Consider the following 22,968-nt stretch of genomic DNA (forward strand, 5'->3'; position numbering starts at 1 on the left):
TTTTTTTTTTTTTTTTTTTTTTTTTTTTTTTTTTTTTTTTGGCTGCATGGCGTGTTAGAAGTTCCTGGGCCAGGTATTGAACCTGCACCACAGTTGTGGCCTGCACCACAGTTGTGGCAATGCCAGATCCTTAACCTGCTACAGCACATGGGAACTTCCACTTACTGCTTTTAAGATTCTTTACCTTTAAATTTTGCCATTTTCACTGTAATGTGTTTTGGTGTAAATCTCTTAGGGTTCCTCCTGTTTGGGACTCTCTGTGCTTCCTGGACCTGGATGTCTGTTTCTTTTCTCAGGTCAGGGAGGTTTTCAGCTATCATTTCTTCAAATAATTTCTCTGTCCCTTTCCTTCTGGGATCCCTGTAATGTGAATGTTAGTATTAAGCTTGATGTTGTCTCAGAGGTTTCTTTAACTCTCCTGCTTTTTAAAAAATCCATTTTTCTTGCTTCTATACAGTTTAGGTTACTTCTGCTACTCGGTTTTCCAGATTGTTCATCCATTCCTCTGTATTATCATAATATACCAGTATAGTTAAAAATTTCAGTTACTGTATTCTTCAGCTCTAATTGGTTCTTCTGTATATTTTCTAACTCTTTGTTGAAATTCTTACTGTGTTCATCCACTCTTCTTTCACATTTGGTAAACATCCTTATGATCATTACCTTGAACTCTTTATTGGGTAGATTAGATGACTTATCTCTATGTTTAGTTGGTTTTCTGAGGTTTTGTCTTATTCCCTTGTTTGCAACATATTCCTCTGTCTTCTCATTTTGCCCAATTTTCAGGTCGATTAAATTTCCTGATCTTAGAGAAGTAGCCTTTTTTAGGAGATGCCCTCTGGGGCCCCTCTGGTCACCAGAATTATATGCTCTAAGTGTGTTCCCTGTGTGGGCAACATGGGCCCTTCTGTTGTGATGAGCTGACTACTATGGGTGTACTGGAAGGCAGAGTTGGTCCTTAGCCTGGGTGGCTGTGAGGCTGTGCCAGGTGCAGTGGCTGTGAGTCCACTGAAGGGTGGGGTAGGCTTCCTCTGTGGTTGGCTGTGCAGCCTGGGAGGCACATTGGGCTGTTGCTGGCCTACTTGTCCGTGGGACTGGGGCCCTGCATGACTGTCTGAGTGGCCTAGGTGGGACTTGGAAACCTGTGGGGTTTTTTTTTTTGGTCATGTGAGGGCCACACCCATGGCATACAGAAGTTCCCAGGCTAGAGGTTGAATTGGAGCTGTAGCTGCCAGGCTATGCCACAATAACAGCAGCATGGGATCTGAGCTGCGAACTGTGACCTACACCTCAGCTCATAGCAATGTTGGAGCTTAACTCAGAGTGAGGCCAGGGATCAAACCTGCATTCTTGTGGATACTAGTTGGGTTCATTCCCGCTGTGCCACGATGGGAACTACCCCCTACTTTAAAAAACTAGTCAGTTGATTAAAAATATTGGTTGAATAACAAGATCCTACTGCATAGCACAGAGAACTATATTTAACATCCTGTGATCGAGGAGTTCCCTCTTGGCTTAGCGAGTTAAGGATCTGTTGTCACTGCTATGACTCAGGTTACAGCTGTGGCACAAGTTTGATCCCTGGCCCAGGAACTTTTGTAAGCCATAGATGTGGCCAAAAAAAAAGTTCTATAATAAACCGTAATGGAAAATAATATATTTTTTAAAGTGTGCGTATATACATATATACATACATACATACATATATGTATGTGTGTGTATGTATACGGCTTGGATCCTGCATTGCTATGGCATGGCGTAGGCTGATGGCTACAGCTCTGATTCAACCCCTAGCTTGCAAATTTCCATATGCTGCATGTGTAGCCCTAAAAAAAAAAAAAAACACTCCAAAAAAAAGCCATATTTAATTTTGGGGGGACAGTGCCCACAGCATATGGAAGTTCCTAGGCCAGGGATCAAACCCACATCACAGCAGCAACAACTTAGGCCACTGCTTACGACTTACACCACAGTGTGGCAACATCAAATCCTTTAACCCATTGTGCCAGGCCGGGGATTGAACCTATGCCTCCACAACAGCTCAAGCCACTGTGGTCTGATTCTTTACTCACTGCACTGCAGCAGGAACTCTAGAACTCCCACGTTTAAAATTTTTGAATACGTTATCCGATAGTAAAAGGAACTAAAGACACCTATAAATGAGGTGTCAGCATAAACCAATTATTTGAGTTGACAACAAAAGTGTAAATATGACCATACTTTCTGTTTGTCAGTGGTTATCACCCATTTACTAATGTTAGCCCAAGTTTTATAGCTTTCCTGTAAGAACCCAACATCATGTTATGTGGAATACTCTTTCATAAATGTATTAATTTTCTCCTCTAAAGGATCATTTATTCTAAGGAGTTTGGGAATGGCTTAAACATATATAAATCAGAAAGATACGTTTATTTATTCAGCAAATTATTTATTTAATTATTTACTGGTCAGTGTGTGCCAGGCACTGGTCTGAGCATTCGGTATCAGTGACAAAAAGCAGACAAAAACATCTTCAGTCTAGTGGGAGGAAGAATGGAGTTATAAAGTAAATGATAAATATAATAAATAAGAAATGTATATAGCATACTAGAATTGATAAAGGCTATGCAAAAAGGAAAAGAAATTACTTTGAACATGGTAAGAGGAATTCCAAGTACAGGAAGAACCATCAAAGGAGATTGAGAAGACAGAATCCTGTGAATAACATAGGGAGATTGTGATGTTCTGGAAACCTGGAGAAGGAAGTCTATCAAAGTAGAGGGAATAGCTGCAGTCAGATGCTCCTAAGCGAGTCAGACCTGAAAATAGACTGTAGGAGTTAGCAACAGGATGGTTCATTGGTGATGTTGACAAGTTTCAGTAAACTTGTGCAGTTTAATTCCTTTTGGTCATGGAGGAATGACAAAAAAGACTTGCTACTAAGCTCTCTTCTTTTTGTTGTGTTATAGCACTAATGGTAGTTTTATCCTGGGTAAATGTGTAACATCTAGATTGCTATTCACAGAAAACTTCGGATACTGTTGGTTTTGCTTGAATATCAACCTGAAAAATCAAATAATTGTTTAGATTATACTGATAGCAACTGTAGGGAATGAGATTTCTGCTGTAAGAACCCTAAGCCCAGAACTTCAGGAACCAGTCATTTGATAACATTATTTATATTTGGAAACGCTAACTAAGAGAATCAGTGATGTGTGGGCATTACAGTCAGCTGACTCCAGGTGGTATTCCTAGAGGTTGCTATAGAAAGGAAGAAAATAACCTAAGGAGGAAAACATTCAACCCTGATTTTAACTCCATTTGTTCCACTAAGAAAAAGAATACCAAGTCTATGGAATAATTTACTTTCTTTATTTTAATTTAATGTGTTATTCTAGATTTAGAATACATATGATTAATTTGAGGGGAGGGAATGATCAGAAATTTAACATTTATATGTTGTCACCCCAGCAAGGGCATTCTGAGTAGATAGCATCATCAGAGTACGTGGGCTGAGATGAGGCTGCTCCAGACGAGTCTTTCTGAGTTAATTGATGGAAACTTCCCACCTTCAAGAATTTTTATTACCTTAGGCATGCTATGCCAAGACTGCTGAAACACAGCTGTGGGTGCTCTGCTGACGCCCACATTGTCAGTGTCAGGAAGGATGTACTTTTAAACCTCTAATTTATCTAATAATGTCTTTAGTGATTTGTGTAGGTTTGGCATTGTGAGGAAAATGCTTCCTGGCTTGGTTTATAACAAGAATTCAGTTTGCAGTCTTAAAATGTGCGTTGTCTTAATATGCATGTAGAAGATACTGACATAGGAATGTAGGGAAAAGAGCTGAGTAAAATACTAACCTGTCCATCTAACAAAACCTATCCACCCATGATATTTGAAAATGAATGCATATTAAATGTTTTATGCTAGAATAATCTATTTATCTATTGGTTTCTGCTTTATACCAAGATGGCAATGTATAGTGTTGAGAGAAAGCCAGCTTTCATGTTGAATTCCAAACTTAGGTCCTTTCCTTTTCTCTAATGGAAAAATTGGATTGGACTCATATCAGCCTATATAGTGGAGAAAGGAGCTCTTGTAAATAAATATTTTTAAAGAAGTAGGAAATAGTATTCTCTTGTTTGAAATGTAAAGCTTCATATTGTATTGTTTTATATGATGTTTATGGTATAGATATGTCTCTCTAAGAAAACAAAGAGTATAAAATCTGAAGGATTCTTTCTTAACTGGTAGATTCACTGCAAGAATTGATCACATTTGGAGTTCCCATCATGGTACAGTGGTTAACGAATCTGATTAGGAACGATGAGGTTGCGGGTTCGATTCCTGGGCTTGCTCAGTGGATCCGGCGTTGCCGTGAGCTGTGGTGTAGGTTGCAGACGAGGCTCAGGCTCAGATCCCGCGTTGCTGTGGTTCTGGCGTGGGCCGGTGGCTATGGCTCTGATTAGACCCCCAGCCTGGGAACCTCCATATGCCACGGGAGCGGCCCTAGAAAAGGCAAAAAGAAAAAAAAAAAAAGAATTGATCACATTTATCAAAATAAATATGCATTTAACTTTTGAGAAGACAGTACATAAAGCAGGGTATCCCTATAACTGCTTACAAAAAGAAATATATAAATTTTTTTTCCATTGTGTTGATGTATGTAAAAACATTTGTTTGGATCCGAAGTGTGTTAATTTATACCTTTAAACTGCTCTTATCCAATTTTTGAAATTCAAAATCTTATTGGAATAGAATCATAAAATTTTAAATCTGCAAGTGACTTTAGAGTTATATTTCAGTTTCTTAATTTTTCCATTGAGGAACTAAAATGCAGAGTAAGCATTTTTTCTAAGGTTACCCAGCTGGACTTAGAACCCAGCTTTATAACCCCATAAATTCTGCTATAGCCTGTCTCCAACAAATTAGTCAAATAGCAGTTAAATAAGTTGGCAGAAATTTTAGGTCTTCCTTGTATGCAACTGTTTATGTCCAGGCTTCATAGTCAATAGTAATCCCTAATTATTCTTCATTGGAGCGTAGCCACCGGCCTACGCCAGAGCCACAGCAACTCAGGATCCGAGCCACGTCTGCAACCTACACCACAGCTCATGGCAACGCCAGATCCTTAACCCACTGAGCAAGGCCAGGGGCCAAACCTACAAGCTCATCGTTCCTAGTCGGATTCGTTAACCACTGCACCACGACGGGAACTCCCCCCAAAATTCTTGAAAACACTGTAGGTGAAAGTAGTGCTAGAAATTCTCCTGTGACTTTGCCCCATTATGAAATCTAAAGAGATCATTGCTCATCTAGAGTATAGGAAATGAACATACTTGGTACTGAAGTTTTGCTTCTCTTTGCTGATCTATTAATTATGATAATGATTTGGGTAGTTCCAAAATGATTATCTTAGTCAGCTTGGGCTGCTTTAACAATTACCATAGACTAGAAGGCTTATAAATAACAAATTTATTTCTCAGAGTTCTGGAGGCTAGGAAATCCAAGATCAAAGCACTGGCAGATTTGGTGTCTAGTGAGGGCATGCTTTCTGGCTTATAGATAATTCCCTTATCCTTGTGTGCTCACCTGGTAGATGGGGCAAGAGAGCTCTCTGGGGTCTCTTTTTCATAAGGGCACTAATCCCATTCCTGAGGGCTCCACCCTCATAACCTAATCACCTCCCAAAAGTTCCACCTCCAAATACCATTACATTGGGGGTTATAATTTCAGCATATGAATTGGGGCAGGGGAGCCTAAACTCTTAGTCCATAACAATAGTTTAACATCTGCCTCATCCTTAAATACTGCTTCTATATACTCTGTATGGCTTTTTAAAGGACTAATTGGAGGAAAGCCTTATTTAAAATAAAATAATGTGCATAAACATTGATAGGTACTGAGCTGTTGAAAGTCACTAGAATACAGTTGTATTTTTGTGATTCAAAATCTTCCTCCAAGCTTGTGTGTGTTCCCATTGTGGCTCAGGGGTAACAGTCGGACTGGTATCCATGAGGACGTGGGTTCGATCCCTGACCTTGCTCAGTGGGTTAAGGATCTGGCATTGCCGTAAGCTGAGGTGTAGGTCACAGACACAGTTCAGATCCTGCATTGCTGTGGCTGTGATATAGGCCAGCGGCTACAGCTCCAATTTGACCTCTAGCCCGGTAACTTCCATATGCTGCAGTTACAGCCCTAAAAAAAAAGAGAGAGAGAAAAAAAATTTTTAATCTTCCTCCAAGCTTGTTGTGGATTGTGGTTATTTCTGGAATAGAATTGAAGTATCAAGATTGATCTACCCAGATAAATATTCTGAGTATAAAGATGGTACTAGCCTAATATGAGCAGCAGGGAAGAACAGTCAGAACATTCATGAATCTGAGTTTTATTTTGTGTGTTTGAATAACTTCTATTGTTAGCTTAAAGAGAGACCCTGTGCTTTGTTTATAGAGTTTGGTTTATGAAGCTTAATAGAGCTGGATTTCTGCTTCAAAATGTATAATATTGAGAAAGTCAGTATACATAGAAATCCAGATGTGCATTCATGTACTCATTAACAAATAGCTGTAATGAAGTGGAATTTTTTTTATTTTTGTGACTAGATTTAAAACTCAGTACTAACCAGACCCTAATTAATGATACTTCAACATTATTCAAAAGGTGTTTATGCCTATAGTTCATATATGACTTGGACATAAGTTAGACAAGGATTTTATTTTTATTTCTGAATATATAAAGTCTATACTTTGGTTCCCAAAACAAACAAGATAACAAATTGATATGTATGAAAACACGTTTCCTTTTGTTCTCAGGAAGTGAACTGCTTGACAATAGTAAGACAGTGATAAGCACTTCAGAAATATCTATTAATATATGTACACAGTAAAGGAGCCTTCTGGACTCTATTTGAAGGGCCTAACAAGATTAATTTGATTTTAAAAGAGCTAGTTCCCCAAAATGAAACACACTGTAAAAGTTAAAAAATTTCTACTTCAGCAGTGTTCTCAACATAATAACATTTTTAACTCCAGCTCTCCAGATTGCCTTGATTATTTGCCCCTTCTCTGATATTTGCAATGTAATACATTTGCCAAACTTTAAAACTTTGAAACCTTCTGTATCAAGTTTTTTCAAGCATTGTATGAGAAATAATGAAAGAAAGCAGTTTGCTACCTTATTATTATATTAGTCACTCTTGGTAATTCTCTTAAGGATGACAAGCTTTAATGATAAGCTTTTATTTGAGTTGATCAGATATTCTCTAATGTGACTATGTTTTAAAATATATTTGCAATTATGATTTTTTCCAGAAATAATCACTTTCAGAGTCAAAATGATAAGAACTTATTCATGTTAAGTGTTATAGCTTTTTGACATGTAGGAATAGCTGATGTGGGTGAGATGTCTTGCTTGATGTTTTATATCTAGCTATTAGTCAGCTAATCCTCTTCCCTACTTCACTAATAATATTTTCACTCTGTCTGACAAAAAGTAAAAAATTACATTAACTGTGACTAAAAATGTATTGCAGATGACACATTAATGAGACTACTGATTCTTGCTAAAGGTTTCATATTCTTACCTTTGGTAAACCTAGATCCAGATAGTTTAATAATTACCTCAAAGACATCCTCTTTGGGAGGAACTCTAGGGAACAAGATTGCAATAAAGGTTTTCAGATTTTAAAACAGCAAAGGAAGCAATCAAATGTTATAACTATGTACTAAAAGTCCACTTAGGCAAAATAATCTGGATGTGTCCAGTTAATCAAAGTAAGTAAGGTGTGATAGAAAGGTTAAAAACAAGCAGTGTTGACAAAGAGTTTAGGTCTATGAAGGAAGATTTTTGACTCATCAAAAAAAAAAAACAAAATTCAGTTAACTTAGCATGAAAGAGAAATGGTACATACTGTTTATAAAGCATTTATATTTTAAGAAATGCTATTAATTTTGTTCATAATTGTTAAAAAATTTTCAAAATTTTTTCATAATCAAGTTTCAGTATATACTTACATATGTATCTGAAATACTTAGCCTTACCGCATGTACCCTATTCTATTTCCTTTTTTTAAAAAATGCTGGTCATAATTCATAAATTGATTTAATTACTAATGTATCATAATTTATAATTTGAAAAGTAATGATGAATGATAAAGAGAATTTGTTTTTTATCTTGAGGACTTAGAGTGTAAACATTATCATTTTTAAACTCACTTTCTTGGTTCCACCTAAATAAACCTTGTTATCATAGAAATTGCACCAGCTCCAAAATCATACACGCAAGTATCCTGTTTTCAGATTACATTTTGACCTTTTAGGTTATGCCCAAGTTCTCCCACTACAATTCTTTAATTACATTTATACCACATTGATTTGCAGCTCATATGTATTCTTTCTTTTTTTTTTTTTTCTTTTCTGTCTTTTGTCTTTTTAGAGCTACACCTGCAGCATATGGGGGTTCCCAGGCTAGGGGTCGAATCGAAGCTGTTGCTGCTGGCCTACACCACAGCCACAGCAATGCCAGATCTGAGCCACATCTGCGACCCACACCACAGCTCACGGCAACGCCAGATCCTTAACCCACTGAGCAAGGCCAGGGATCGAACAGCAACCTCATGGTTCCTAGTCGGATTCGTTTGCACTGCACCACGACGGGAACTCTTATTCTTTCTTTTTTTAGCCAATTTAGAGTCCATGGTCTAACATTGTGATCATATCCTTTAAAAGATGCTCACTTCCATGTCTCTCCTTTGTAGTACTCACCTTGCAGAACTTCACATCTTGTTGAACTAGACAATTCTCTTTATAGCATGTGAACATAGAGAAAAATCATACAAGCAGAAAGACTGGATTAGTTTAAAAATTGTCTCAAACTTTGAATACTCTCTTACCACTATCTGACTCTTACCACTCTCTGATATGACTATTTCATATCTATTTTCTTTTTCTTTTGTCTTCTTAGGATCGCACCTGCAGCATATGGAGGTTCCCAGGCTAGGGGTTGAATCCTCGATGTAGCTGCTGGCCTATGCCACAGCCACAGCAACGTGGGATCCTAGCTGCATCTGCGACCTACACCACAGTCCAAGGCAATGCTAGATCATTAACCCACTGAGCAAGGCCAGGGATCAAACCCGCGTCCTCATGAATACTAGTCAGATTCATTTCCACTGAGCCACAATGGGAACTCCCATATCTATTTTCTATTCGTCCCTTCTCCCCACATGCTTTCTATCCTCACCACTCAGTTGATAATCTAACCTTGTTATTCTCAAAGTATGGTCCCTAGATTAGCAGCATAACCATCACTTGGAAACATGTTAGAAATGAAAATTCTTAGGCCGTACTTCAGGCTTAATCAGAAACTGAGGATGGAGCCCAGAAATCTGTGTTTAGTTGATTCTGATGCTTGAGAACTACTGATCTATCAATGATCTCATATTTCACTGAGAAGCCATTCTCTAGAATGTCAGCTCCAAAGACGGAGGCTTTCTGTCTTTTTTGGTTGTATACATCCTAAGCACTAGAACAGTGCCTGTGCAACACTGTAAAGTCTCAATAAGTTATTGTTGAATCAAACCATTAGATGGGGAGTTCCCGTCGTGGCGCAGTGGTTAACGAATCTGACTAGGAACCATGAGGTTGCGGGTTCGGTCCCTGCCCTTGCTCAGTGGGTTAACGATCCGGCGTTGCCGTGAGCTGTGGTGTAGGTTGCAGACGCAGCTTGGATCCTGCGTTGCTGTGGCTCTGGAGTAGGCCGGTGGCTACAGCTCCGATTCAACCCCTAGCCTGGGAACCTCCATATGCCGCGGGAGCGGCCCAAGAAATAGCAACAACAACAACAAAAGACAAAAAGACAAAAGACAAAAAAGACAAAAAAAAAAAAAGAAAAAAAAACTCATTAGATGGGAATTCTCTTATTTTCCTACTAAGAAATCTGGAAACCTGCTTGGATCTGTGCCCATTTTCTTCCTTTTCCACTAAGGAAATATGTCATATCCTGTCAGAGGTCAGTAATTCCATAGATTGGCTCTCCTCCTTCCCTTCACAAGAACATTGATCCATTTGTCATCCCCTCTCTCCCGTGTTATCTATCAGTCTTTCTCTGTTGGATTATTTCATTTAGCATACAGTCAGATTCTATAGCATTCTAAAATAACAAACTTCCCCTGCCCCCACATCCCTTTTCAGTTACTACCCTGTTTCCTTTCACTGCCACACCTCCTTGCCTCCCATTTACTAACCCATTCTAATCTGATTTTCACTTCCACTATTCAGTGTTCTTAACAAAGTCAATGATTTTTTAAAAATTTATTGTGGTATATATCACATACCATGAAACAGCCATTTAAAGTGTACAGTTCAGTGGTTTTAGTATATTCATAATTGTTTAACCATCACTGTAATCTAAGATTTAGAACATTTTTATCACCCCCAAAAGAAACTCCCTATGCATTAGCAGTTAAGTTCCTGCTCACCCCACGTCTCAGCTCTAGTCTACCACTACTCTTACTGTTTCTGTAGATTTGCCAGTTTTGGAAATTTTTATATAAATGGAATCATATGATACGTGGTATTTTGTGAACAGCTTATGTCACTTACTATAATGTTTTCAAGTGTCATCCATGTTATAGCATACCTTGGTGCTTTTATTCTTTTTGGCTTTGAATAATATTCCATTGTATGAATATGACCATACAGCCTTTTTATTTATCCATAATCAGTTGTGAACATCTGGTTGTTTCTGCTTTTCAGCTCTTATGAATACTATTGTTATGAACATTCATATACAAGTTTTCATGTGGTTGCATATTTTTATTTCTCTTGGATATATACCTTTGAGTGGAATTGTAGGGCCATATAGTAACTAATTTTAAGGACTGCCAGAGCAGTGCTCCATTTTACATTCCCGTCAGAAATATATGAGTTCCCAGTGTTTCCACATAGTTGCCAACACTTGTTTTAATATCTTTTTGTCATTTTTAAAAATTAAAAATTTAAAAAAATTTTCCCAATACATTATTTTTTTTCTACTTTATAGCATAGTGACCCAGTTACACATACATGTATACATTCTTTTTTCTCACATTATCATGCTCCATCATAAGTGACTAGAATATCTGTCTTTTTTATTATAGTCATCCTGTGGGTTTGAAATGATATCTATGTGGTTTTAATTGGCCTTTTCCTAATGAATAATGATGTTGAAAACTTTTCATGTACTTATTGGCCATTTGCATTTCTTATTTGGAGAAAGACCTATTCACATCCTTTGCCCATTTTAAAATCGGGTTGTCTTTTTATTATTATTACAAGTTCTTTATATATTCTGGATAGCAGCTCCTCGTTAGATACACGATTTGTAAATATTTCTACTGTTCTGTGAGTTTTCAGTTTCTTGATTTGTGGCATGAAAGTTTTAAATTTTGATGGAGTCCAATTTAACTCTCTTTTGTTGTTGCTTGTATTTTTGGTGTCATATTTAGAAAGACAATCCAAGGTCATGAGATTTTACTCCTATGTTTTAAGATTTTTATAGTTTTAGTTCTATTTTTTAAACATTATTTATTTATGGCTGCCCTGTGGCATATGGCGCTCCCGAGCCAGGGATCAGATCTGAGCCACAGTGGCGACCTAAACTGTAGCTGTGGCAACGCCGGATCCTTCACCCACTGTGTTGGGCTAGGGATTGAACTTTCATCCCAGTGCTTCCAAGATGCTGCCAATCCCATTGTACCACAGCAGAAGCTCCAATTTTAGTTCTTATATTTAGCTCTGTGATCCATTTTGAGTACATATTTGTGTGTGGTGTAAGAGGCTCTCTTGATTATTTTGTGTGTGGTATCAATTGTTCCAGCACTATTTGCAGAAAAAACTGTTTACCCAGTTTGCCCAAAATGTTTACCCAGTACTGGTACTGATATCATCTGAAGGCCTATATAGTTACATGTCTTGGCATCCAGTCAGTGATGATTTACATATTAAATTCAATATCAAATTTCCTCCTTATCTTCTTTCACGTCTCAGCAGTATCAACATAGTTGACCATTCCCTCCTTCAAATGTTGTACTCTCTTGGTTCTCCTTTCACTTATCTTGCTATTTCTTTCTTTTTTTTTTTTTTTTTTTGGTCTTTTGTCTTTTTTTGTTGTTGTTGTTGTTGTTGCTATTTCTTGGGCCGCTCCTGTGGCATATGGAGGTTCCCAGGCTAGGGGTCGAATCGGAGCTGTAGCTGCCAGCCTACGCCAGAGCCACAGCAACACGGGATCCGAGCCGCGTCTGCAACCTACACCACAGCTCATGGCAACGCCAGATCGTTAACCCACTGAGCAAGGGCAGGGACCGAACCCGCAACCTCATGGTTCCTAGTCGGATTCGTTAACCACTGCGCCACGACGGGAACTCCTATATTGCTATTTCTTTTCAGTATTTATAGGTTTCCTAACTACTACCAAGCTTTAGAATGTTGGGTTTTTGATTATTATAACAAATTAGCACAGAAGTTGGTGGCATAAAATAGTCACATATTTTGCTCACAGTTCGTTTGGGCCAGGAATTCAGACTGGGCAAAGCATGGTCAGCTTACCTTCTGTTCCATGATGTCTCAGGCCTCAGCTGAAAGACTCTGGTACTGGTATCATCTGAAGGCCTGTTAATATTTACTGACTGGGAGCCTAACCTGACACCCACATGAGCCTGTCCATGTCCCAGCAGGAAGGGAATGAGGAGGAATGGGAGGAAAAGGAGAAAGGGGAGGAAGAGAGGAGAAAAAGCCAGGGGGAAGTCATGTATGTAGTCTTTTTTTTTTTTTTTTTTTGTCTTTTTGCCATTTCTTGGGCCGCTCCCGCGGCATATGGAAGTTCCCAGGCTAGGGGTCTAATCGGAGCTGTAGCCGCCAGCCTACGCCAGAGCCACCGCAACGCAGGATCCAAGCCACGTCCGCGACCTACACCACAGCTCACAGCAACGCCGGATCGTTAACCCACTGAGCAAGGGCAGGGATCGAACCCGCAACCTCATGGTTCCTAGTCGGATTCGTTAACCACTGCGCCACGACGGGAACTGCATGTGTGTATTTTTATCACCAAATCTCACAAGTCACAAAGCCTCATTTTTGCCATTATTTTTCCGTCAAAGTCTCATTTACATTTAAAAAATGGCAAATGGATTCTGTCTCTGCATATGGAGTGGTAAGGTTCTTAAAGAGCATGTGGGGAGTTCCCATTGTGGCGCAATGGAAACGAATCCAACTAGGAACCATGAAGTTGCGGGTTGGATCCCTGGCCTCACTCAGTGGGTTAAGGATCCGGCGTTGCCGTGAGCTGTGGTGTAGGTGGCAGACGTGGCTCAGATCTGGTGTTGCTGTGGCTGTGGTGTAGGCTGGCAGCTGTAGCTCTGATTCGACCCCTAGCCGGAGAACCTCCATATGCTGCAGGTGCAGCCCTAAAAAAAAAAAAAAAAAAAAAAAAAAAAGAGGATGTGGACTAGGAGTTCCCTTATGTCACAGTGGGTTAAGGATCTGGCACTGTCACTGCAGTGGGCCAGGTCGCTGCCATGGTGAAGGTTTGATCCCTGGCCTGGAAAGTTTTCACATGGTGCAGATGTGGCAAAAAAAAAAAAGCGGGGAGGGGGGGAAGCATGTGGGTCCAGAAATATTGCTGTGAACACAGTCTGTTCTGGCCACACGATCTACATCCTTCCTACGTGCAAAATACACTTATCACCTCTCCTCAAAGTTTCATCCCTTAATGGCATCAGGCCCAGGCTTAGGTTCAGGATATCAGTGAGTTCAGGTCCAGCTGAGATTCCTTGATGACCACTCCTTGAATATAATTTGATTGTATTTGAAAACTTGAGGACTAAAGAGGCATATTATCTGCCCCCTTCCCCAGCACTACCCAGCATACAATAGTAAGGCGTAAAGTAATCTTCCTGTCCCTGCAGCAGGAAAACGAGGCTCATAGAAGTCATTGGTCCATAGCCATTTTCTTTTTTGTTTTCTCTATGTGATCTATTCTGTTTCCATTGTTTTAAATACCATCCATACATTCATGACTTCCAAATGTCCTAACATCTTTTGAGCTCTACTCTGAAACATCTAATTAACCATTTGACACTTTCACTAGGATATCTCACAGATTTTTCCAACTTAACATGGCTAAAATGAACTCTTGTTTTCTACTTTACCCTTTCTCTCCACAAACTTGTCTTTTCCTGGTTTTTCCGTCTAGATGAATGACACCACCATTCATCTAATTGCTCAGACCAAAACCCAGGACTCAGCCTTAATTCTTTCTCTTTCTCACCTTCGCATCCAATAATCAGCAAGTTCTGTATTTTCTTTCGTATTTTCATCTTATCTGGATTACAGCAATCTCCCTACTGGTCACCCTCCTTCTTTCTTGCTCCCTTCCAATTTCCTTTTGACACAGCAGTCAAAGTAATATTTTCATTAATATATCTGGTTATGACACTGTTTTTTTTTTTTTTTGTCCTTTTTGCCATTTCTCCCATGGCATATGGACGTTCCCAGGCTAGGGGTCTAATTGGAGCTGTAGCTACCAGCCTACGCCAGAGCCACAGCAACGCGGGATCCGAGCCGCGTCTGCAACCTACACCACAGCTCACAGCAACGCCGGATCCTTAACCCACTGAGCAAGGCCAGGGATCGAACCTGCAACCCCATGGTTCCTAGTTGGATTCCTTAACCACTGAGCCACGACGGGAACTCCCGGTTATGACACTCTTGCTTACGATCTTCAGTGACTTCCCACTGCACTTTGAGTAAAATCCAGATTCCTTACCATGGTCTAAAAGATCCATGTAAATGGCCTTTTCCTGTTCCTCTGATCTTATTCCCCACCACTTCCCCTGTTACTTAATCTTCTCTGGGCTTCTTTTAATTCTTCAAACATACCATGCTCTCATAAAGGGTCTGTACCCATGCTATTTTCTCTGCCTGGAATATTCTCTCCCAACTTCCCACACCCACATAATTAAGTCTCTCTCATCCTTCAAGGTATGGTATTCCTGACTATTCTAAGTAGGTACTTTCCTTTACTATTCTCTATCCTGTTTGTTTCCTTTATAAAACTTATCCCAACTTTATGTCCTATTTGTTTGCTTATGTTTACCATCTGTCTCCGTAATCAGATGGTAAGCCCCACCAGAGCAGGGGCCATGTCTATGTTATTTACCAATATATATCCAATGCCAAGGCAGAGTGCCTAGCACATAATATACTCTCAACAAATAAGCACTGAATATTGTTTAAAGGTACAATTTTGTTTTGAGACATGTTAATAATAAGTAATTATTAATAATGTTAAATGTGATGTTTCCTGGAAATTCTCTTGGGGCACAGTGGGTTAAGGATCTGGTGTGGTTCAGGTTGTCATAGCTGTGGTTCAGGTTCCACCTCTGGCCCGGGAATTTCCACATGCTATGGGTGCAATAAAAAAAAAAAAAAGTTAATGTTCCCCAATTCTTACTGAAATAGCTTTTTATTTTTTTCTTGCAGTAACTGCCCTTCCTTTTTGGCTGCTGCTTTAGCCAGAGCTACATCAGATGAAGTCCTACAGAGCGATCTCTCTGCACATTATATTCCAAAGGAAATGGATGGCACTGAAGGGACTGTGGGTGAGTACTTTTATACATTGTTTTAAAATATTAAAATCTTCTTGTATGTAGTGGTCCACAGAAAATGTCTGCAGAATACTGTGTCTAATTATGTTTACCCACTGGTTGATACTATAGCGATAGCAAGAGAAAAAAAATGCAAAAAATATATTTTTCAAACTAATCAATGAAAGAAGGAAAAATACAGGCATATTTTGAAACTGAAGGTAATTGGAACAAGAGATTATCATAACAATATGTTATCATAAATAATATCTAGATAAATGAAAAGAGTAAGTGAGAAATGTAAAGACACAACAGAAGATAAGTGAGGGGAAGGACAGTTTGAGCAAAACTTATTTAAAAATTTTAGCTTCTCTTTGGAGTTCCCGCTGTGGCACAACGGGATTAGGGATATCTCTAGAGTACTAGGATGCAGGTTCAATCCTGGGCTGGCACAGTGGGTTAAAGGATCTGGTGTTGCCACAGGTGCCGGGGTATGTCAACTCTGAGGCTCAGAGTTGATCCCTTGCTTGGGAACTCCATATGCTGTGGGGTAGCCAAAAAAAAAAAAATATATATATATATATTATCTTAAGAAGTAAGAAATCAGATACAAAAAAATTCAAGAAGTCATTGTAAGAAAATGTCTCATTAATTATAATAAATTTTATATCTAGCAATAAATAAATAGAGCTCCTTATGACAACTATGTAGCATGATTTAATTGCATGGATCGTTGTACATCTTTTTTCCAGGCTTTACTCATTAATGAAGACATATTTATTAATGTATTAGGATTATACCTATTTGACAGACTCTTAAAAAATATTGATTTTTGTAAAAATTAGGGAATGACTACTCAAAATTGTTGAGGAATTTTATTTTATTTTTTAATTTGTTTTATCTTTTTAGGGCCGCACCTGAAGCATATGGAGATCCCAGGCTAGGGGTCAAATCAGAGCTGTAGCCTCTGGCCTACACCACAGCCACAGCAACACCAGATCTGAGCTGCATCTGCGACCCATACCACAGCTCACAGCAACAGCAGATCCTTAACCCGCTGAACAAGGCCAGGGATCAAACCCATATCCTCATGGATGCTAGTCAGGTTCATTTCTGCTGAGCCACAATGGGAACTCCTGATGAGGAATTTTAATATTTCATTATATTTGTTCTATTTTAAGCATTTACCTTTAAACATGGTGAACAGCGAGCAAAGCATATATTAATGAAAAGGGTAGCTGGGTTTCAGATATAAAAGTAAACATTCCTGTTCTTCCTTTATCTCTTTAGATAATTTTTGACAGAAACTTGGCAAGGAAGGAATTCCTCTGCTAGTTTTTACTGAGAGTAGTTGATTCACTCAGAACCAAATTGTTCCAGAGTCAAGTTGGATGGAATTCCCGCTACAAAGCATTGGTCTTCCCTCTTGTACTGACAAAGTAAAATCCCTGTAATGAAGAGATGAGATTAAATTGTGCTTCACTGCAGCCTGGGTGATGGCTGACTCAGCTCCAGTTCAGTACAGTGACATTAACGACTGATGAGTAATTTACAGCTGTGAGGGGGTGGACTGCTACTTTGGATGATTTTCTTCACACTTTTTTATTTTTCCATTTCAAGCAACAATTATGTATATATTGATTTTCTTACACCACTTCCTGCAGAAGGAAAACACTAATGTAGCAGGATTGAAGTGTTGCCCTATGTGCCTGCTTTGGAAGAATTTTCTGAACCCCCATAGGATGGAAAAAGTGAAATGAAGGGTTTTTCTTTTGGTAGATATCATTGGTCATTCTGATTTTATACTTTCAAGAGATTACCCAGTAATGTCTCCATGGCATTGCTGTGATTCAGAATGACATATTGTAATTCTAAACTATTTGCAAGTCCTTAATCTATTTAACCCAAATCACTCAGTGTGAACTACACTGAGGAGAATCTCTACAGGGCATATTGTGTGCATCCATACATCAGAGGGGAAAACGAGCATACTGAATAGGCCTGCTGTCATTTTCCTAAAGGCACTGAAGTCCCCATTGAAATGCCTTTTGTCTCTCTTAGGTGTTTCTAAAAACAGACTTAAAGAAAAAAAATCCTTATCTTAAAGTTCTTTTTATGTTTATGTCATCTCTAATAGAATGTTTGTTATAGTCTTGCCTATCTTTTGGCAGATACCACTCCTGTTCAGACAACCTAAAATCACTTTGAAATATCCCAATGTAAAAAGTTGATTGCTTTTTTTTGGCTGTGCCCATGCCATATGAAAGCTCCCCAGGCCAGGTATTGAACCTGCACCACAGCAGCAACCCGGACTGCTGGAGTTAATGCCAGATCCTTAACCTGCTGTGCCACAGCAGGAACTCCTCCCAATGTAAAAATTAAAAACAAAGTGAAAATGATCACCAATACAGAGGAAATTAAAAGAATTATGAAAATATTATGTAAATGAATTTGATAACTTGGGTACTTTCTATAAATACTCAAATTAACGAACCATTACCTGAGAAGAAAGAGATTGAGAAGATTGCCAAAAAGGACAAAAGGAGTAGATGACTCCGCAGGTGAACATTTTCAAACCGTCCAAGACAGGTAATTCCACTGCTTGTTAAAATGAATTGTCAAAAAAAAAAAAAAAGTTCCCTCATGGTTCAGTAGGTTAAGGATCCACTGTTTCCACAGATGTGATGTGGGCTGCAATTGCGGCACAGTTTTGATTCATACCACAAGTGCAGCCAAAAAAAAAAAAAAAACCCCATAGAAAAAATGAATTATCCAATTGCATAAAAGGAAAGAAGGAAAATTTGCATGGCATAACACTGATGCTAAAATTTGTCTAAGACAAAATAAGAAATGAGAGGTCAGTCTTAGTAATCAATGTAAAAAATCTTAAGTGAAATATTTGTATATTGAGTACAACAATTAATTCATTTGATGAGTATTACGGGCCTACTATATGCTTAGCACTGTGTTGGGGAAATAGCAGTGAAAAAAACCAAAACTGTTGGGGCTTTGTTAGCATAATTTATTTATTAATAGGTCAAAAGAAAAAAAGAATAATCGCTAAAGATGCCCAAAGAAGCACTTTATTAAATTCAATATTCATTCCTAATTTTTAAAATATACTTAAAGTAGAGCCGGTTATAAACACCTTGGGCATTGTAGGGCAAAATTTTTAGCTCATACCAAAAATCTAGCATGTATGCTTAAGGTATATACTCAAGAATGTTTTGGTTGCAAGTGACTGCCAGCTTTAGCAAAAAGAATTTATTGGCTACCCTTCAAGATAAGGGCTACACAGATAGATTCACATGATGTCATTAGGACCTGACATTTCTCCCACTCTCAGCTGTACTCTTTCATTTTGATTTTATTTTCAGGCTCCATGTGATGGCAAAATGACTGCTAGGAGCACCGGATCTTCTTCTGCCCATGTTCAACCCAGTTGCTCTACATAAATCACAGGATTCACTCTAGTCACCTTGGGTTCTCTTTCCTGAACCAATAAATATGCCCAGCGGGATGTGATCTCTAATTGGCTAGACCTGAATCACGTGTTTTACCCCTTGATGTACATGGACTGAGGGTAGAGAAGGAAATGTTCCTGGTAGAAAGAGGAATGTTTGCTAGGTGCAAATAACACATAAACAAAGTTCTGACTCAGAATAGCAAATAAATAAAATAACTAGGAATAAATTCAGTAAGAAATAAGAAGGACCTATGTTCAAACTCTGTTGAGCAACATAAAAAGGATTTAAATTAATGAAACAATATAACTTCTTCCTGGATAAGACTTAATATGAAAAAGAAGTCAATTTTTCCCCAAATTACTCTGTAAATTCAAAGTGATACCAAACACAATGACAACAGATTTCCCTCCTCAAACTTGGCAAAGTAATTAATTCATCTGGAATAATAAACATGTCAACCTACCCAAGTGACATCCTTTAAAGATAATAATAAAGAAATTAGTCTTCCTTATATTAAAGCATGTTATAAAGTTATAGTAATTTTAAAAGAATGGCACCATTGTAGAAACAGTTGGAGAGATCAATGAAGCAGAATGAACAGTCAAGAAGCATACAAATATTTTAATATTTTAGTGGTTATTTAATTTATGTAAGTTTGCATATTCATTTATTCAGTAAATATCTAATGAGCTCCTGCTGTGTGCCAAGTACTGTACTATGCATGACAAACCAAGGACAACTAAGACATAGTCTCTATCTGCAGTCTAATTTGGGAAAAGTAGAGCATGAGTGTATGTCAGATAGACCTGGGATTGAGAATAGCATTACCTGTTTGTGAAATGTTCCAGAGACAGGGAATAGAGCAAATAGAATGTAGCAAATACCCAATAAATGTTATCCATTGTTACAAAATGTGATGAGAGCTGTAATAGATGGTGTGAACAAAGTGTAATGGGAACATAAGGGAAGAAACTACTGGGAAGGGGTAGGGACAGATCTAGTGGTTTACTAAATATTAGAGGAAGCTGGTATTGTTTCCCTTGACGAATTTAATCTGTCTACACCTGTGCTGTCCTATAGACAGCACAGTGATGGAAGTGTTCTCTGGCTTCATTGTCCAATATGGTAGCCAGTGGTCATATGTAGTTATTGAATACTTGAAATATAGTTAATGTAACCAAAAACTGAATTTTAAATTTTGTGTAATTTTAATTAAAGTCATGTGTAGCTAGTAAGCTCCCTTATTGGACAGTACAGGTCTATGTAATAAGAGTAACACAATCAAAATATTGAGTTGTCTACTGGCCTCAGTTTTTCCTCTTACACACTTCCTCAGGTTGTATTTGCTCTTTGAACTTCTTTTTTCTTTCAGTCGTACCTTTAATTTTCAGTTACATAAAACTATCAAAGGGGACAAAGTCATAAACATGGTTTGCCACCCTGTACTTTTTTTTTTTTTTTTAATGTCAGTGCTCTTAATTTCTTTTCTTCCTTTTTTCGGCTGCCTTACGGCATATGGAATTCCTGGACCAGGGATCTGATCTGAACTGCAGCTGTGGCAACGCCGGATCCTTTAACCCACTGTGCCGGCTAGAGGTTCAACCAGCATCTCAGCCTCCAGAGATGCCACTGATCCTGTTGTGCCACAGGGGGAACCCTGCCACCCTGTACTATATTAATGAGAAAGAAAAGGCAACAAAAACCTTGAGATAAGCTTTATGAATATAGTCATTTAAAAAAGAATTTTGAATAAGGAGACAGATAAATGTAAAGAAAGAAAGAAAACAGGCAATTGTATTTACAGATTAAGGCAACAGCAGGGAAAGGAATAAAAAAAATGTGAATCTGAATTCCCAGGCCATTCTAGAACACATAGTCTCACTTCTTTGAGATTTGTATTCTAGATTGGAAGAGGCATGCACAGCCATTGCCCATCTGGCACACATTTTCTCAGGCTATCAAGCTACATCTGATTTAGTAAAGTAAAAAAAAATTTTTTTTTGGAGAATTCTAATTTTTTAACTTGGAATGTAGGAGGAACATCTAACATACTGGCCTGAGAAAACCTTATCTTGCCTTGGTTATTTCAACAGCTGCAACTTGAGTAGAGGACAATTTGAGTGGAGATGATGTAAGATACAGTCTCTTTAATACCATTCAATGCTGCTTAAAAGGCTTACACATCTCTCCATCCATTGAGGGATGCAGGGGAGCCTCAGAACCCAGCTAGTTTACTCCACTCAATAGGTCAAGTAGTCGACTTAGTAGGCTAGGGTGAAGAATCCCCCTTTTTTATATAGGGTTACACACTTAGAATTTAAATACTTTTCCTTAGAGAAATATAATCCTTTTAGACTCACTTGTTAAGCTCTTGGCTAAACTATTTAAATTACTGGCTAAAACTTTAATTAAAAGATACAAGTAACAAAAATATATAATTTAATTCTGAATTATGATCAATTACAGGAAAGAAAAATCGGGGAGTGGAGGGAAGTAAAGGAAGAGGTTAGGAAGAAAGAGACTAAGGCAGATGGTAAAGTAAATTCATCTCATTCTTGTAGTTTGTAAATAAATGATCTGTTTTCATAAGCCTATCATATTCCAATTAGTTGGATAACCTCTGTTCATATTTCAGTCATTCTTTTAAGCATAGGAGGTGCGAGTCTCCAGATGATAACCATGACAGCCAAACAAAAGTGCTCTGAACAAGCAGTGGCCAAAGCACTTCACAGGCTGGAAGAAATCCAGCCTAGGAATAGATCCAGCCCTGGTCAGAGGTTTTCTCTTCATGGTATAGGATATCTTAGTGGCAGCTTCTGGCTGATGATTTTCTACCAGATAGGTTGTCATTTCCTCTCTTCAGAAGCAACATTTCATTTCTCTTAAGAAGGAGAAATTTCTTCTATTAAGGAGGAGCCTGACTAAGGTGACCTACTTCTGTCTTTATCAAGCAGGCAAGTGAAAAGCAGTTTTACAAGGCTCTTCATTGGGGGTTTCTGTTTCTTCCACAGAGATTGAGACAGTGAAATTGGCCCGTTCTGTCTTCAGCAAGCTACATGAGATTTGCTGCAGCTGGGTGAAAGACTTCCCTCTCCACAGGAGACCCCAGCTTTACTATGAGACATCAATCCATGCCATCAAAAACATGCGCAGGAAGATGGAGGACAAACATGTCTGCATTCCTGACTTCAATATGCTCTTCAACCTAGAGGTAAAAGGCACTTCTTCAGTGTCAATGAGATTTAAAAAACAAAATACCATCACGGACCTGTTTTCTAACAAGAGAAGTTCTAATATACTGTAATAATACCTCTGATAGGTTGAAATAGGACTAAGGGCAAAGTGACACAAATTTGCTTCCATTAGATAAAAGGAAAGGAACTATTTATGTTACTTTGAATAGGTAATGCACTCACATGGTTTGGAATTGGAAAATAAAAATCCCTCTCTTATCCTTCTGTCTCAAACACTTCAGTTCCCTTCCGCAGAGGCATACAAAGTTACCAGCCCTTGTGTAACCTTCCAGAGACATTCAGTAAACATGCAAAAAAGAAAAGTGTTGGGCAGTTCCCATCGTGGCGCAGTGGTTAATGAATCTGAGTAGGAACCATGAGTTGCAGGTTCGATCCCTGGCCACACTCAGTGTTGCCATAAGCTGTGGTGTAGGTCGCAGACTCAGCTGGGATCCCACCTTGCTATGGCTCTGGCGTAGACTGGTGGCTACAGCTCCGATTAGACCCCTAGCCTGGGAATCTCCATATGCCGCGAGTGCGGCCCTAGAAAGACAAAAAAAAGAAAAATGTTGTATCTCCATAAAGCTGTTTTTTAAAGGAAGCTATTTCTATAGTATAATCATCAAATGTTTTAAGTTCTTGCATTGCTGTGTTGCTGAAG

The 22,968-nt window shown here is 38.6% G+C and overlaps 1 protein-coding gene across 2 annotated transcripts in view; it reads left to right on the forward strand.

The window, feature by feature from the left end:
* The window catches only part of PPM1E (protein phosphatase, Mg2+/Mn2+ dependent 1E), a 213,252-nt gene that overhangs the window by 169,867 nt on the left and 20,417 nt on the right, over nucleotides 1-22,968 (forward strand). Inside the window, exons 2-3 of one of the 2 annotated variants that reach the window (XM_021067290.2) lie at nucleotides 15,504-15,622; nucleotides 22,086-22,285. In XM_021067290.2, coding sequence (XP_020922949.1) covers nucleotides 15,504-15,622; nucleotides 22,086-22,285 — 319 coding nt within the window. Of the gene's footprint in view, nucleotides 1-15,503; nucleotides 15,623-19,933; nucleotides 21,608-22,085; nucleotides 22,286-22,968 lie in introns of those variants that run through there. The other variant, XM_084984975.1, reaches the window with a different exon arrangement.

Source organism: Sus scrofa, chromosome 12, assembly GCF_054392235.1.
Source record: "Sus scrofa isolate SSC_HxYL_T2T_F1_AM1 chromosome 12, Sscrofa_HxYL_maternal_Yorkshire_Landrace_v2.0, whole genome shotgun sequence".
NCBI lineage: Eukaryota > Metazoa > Chordata > Mammalia > Artiodactyla > Suidae > Sus > Sus scrofa.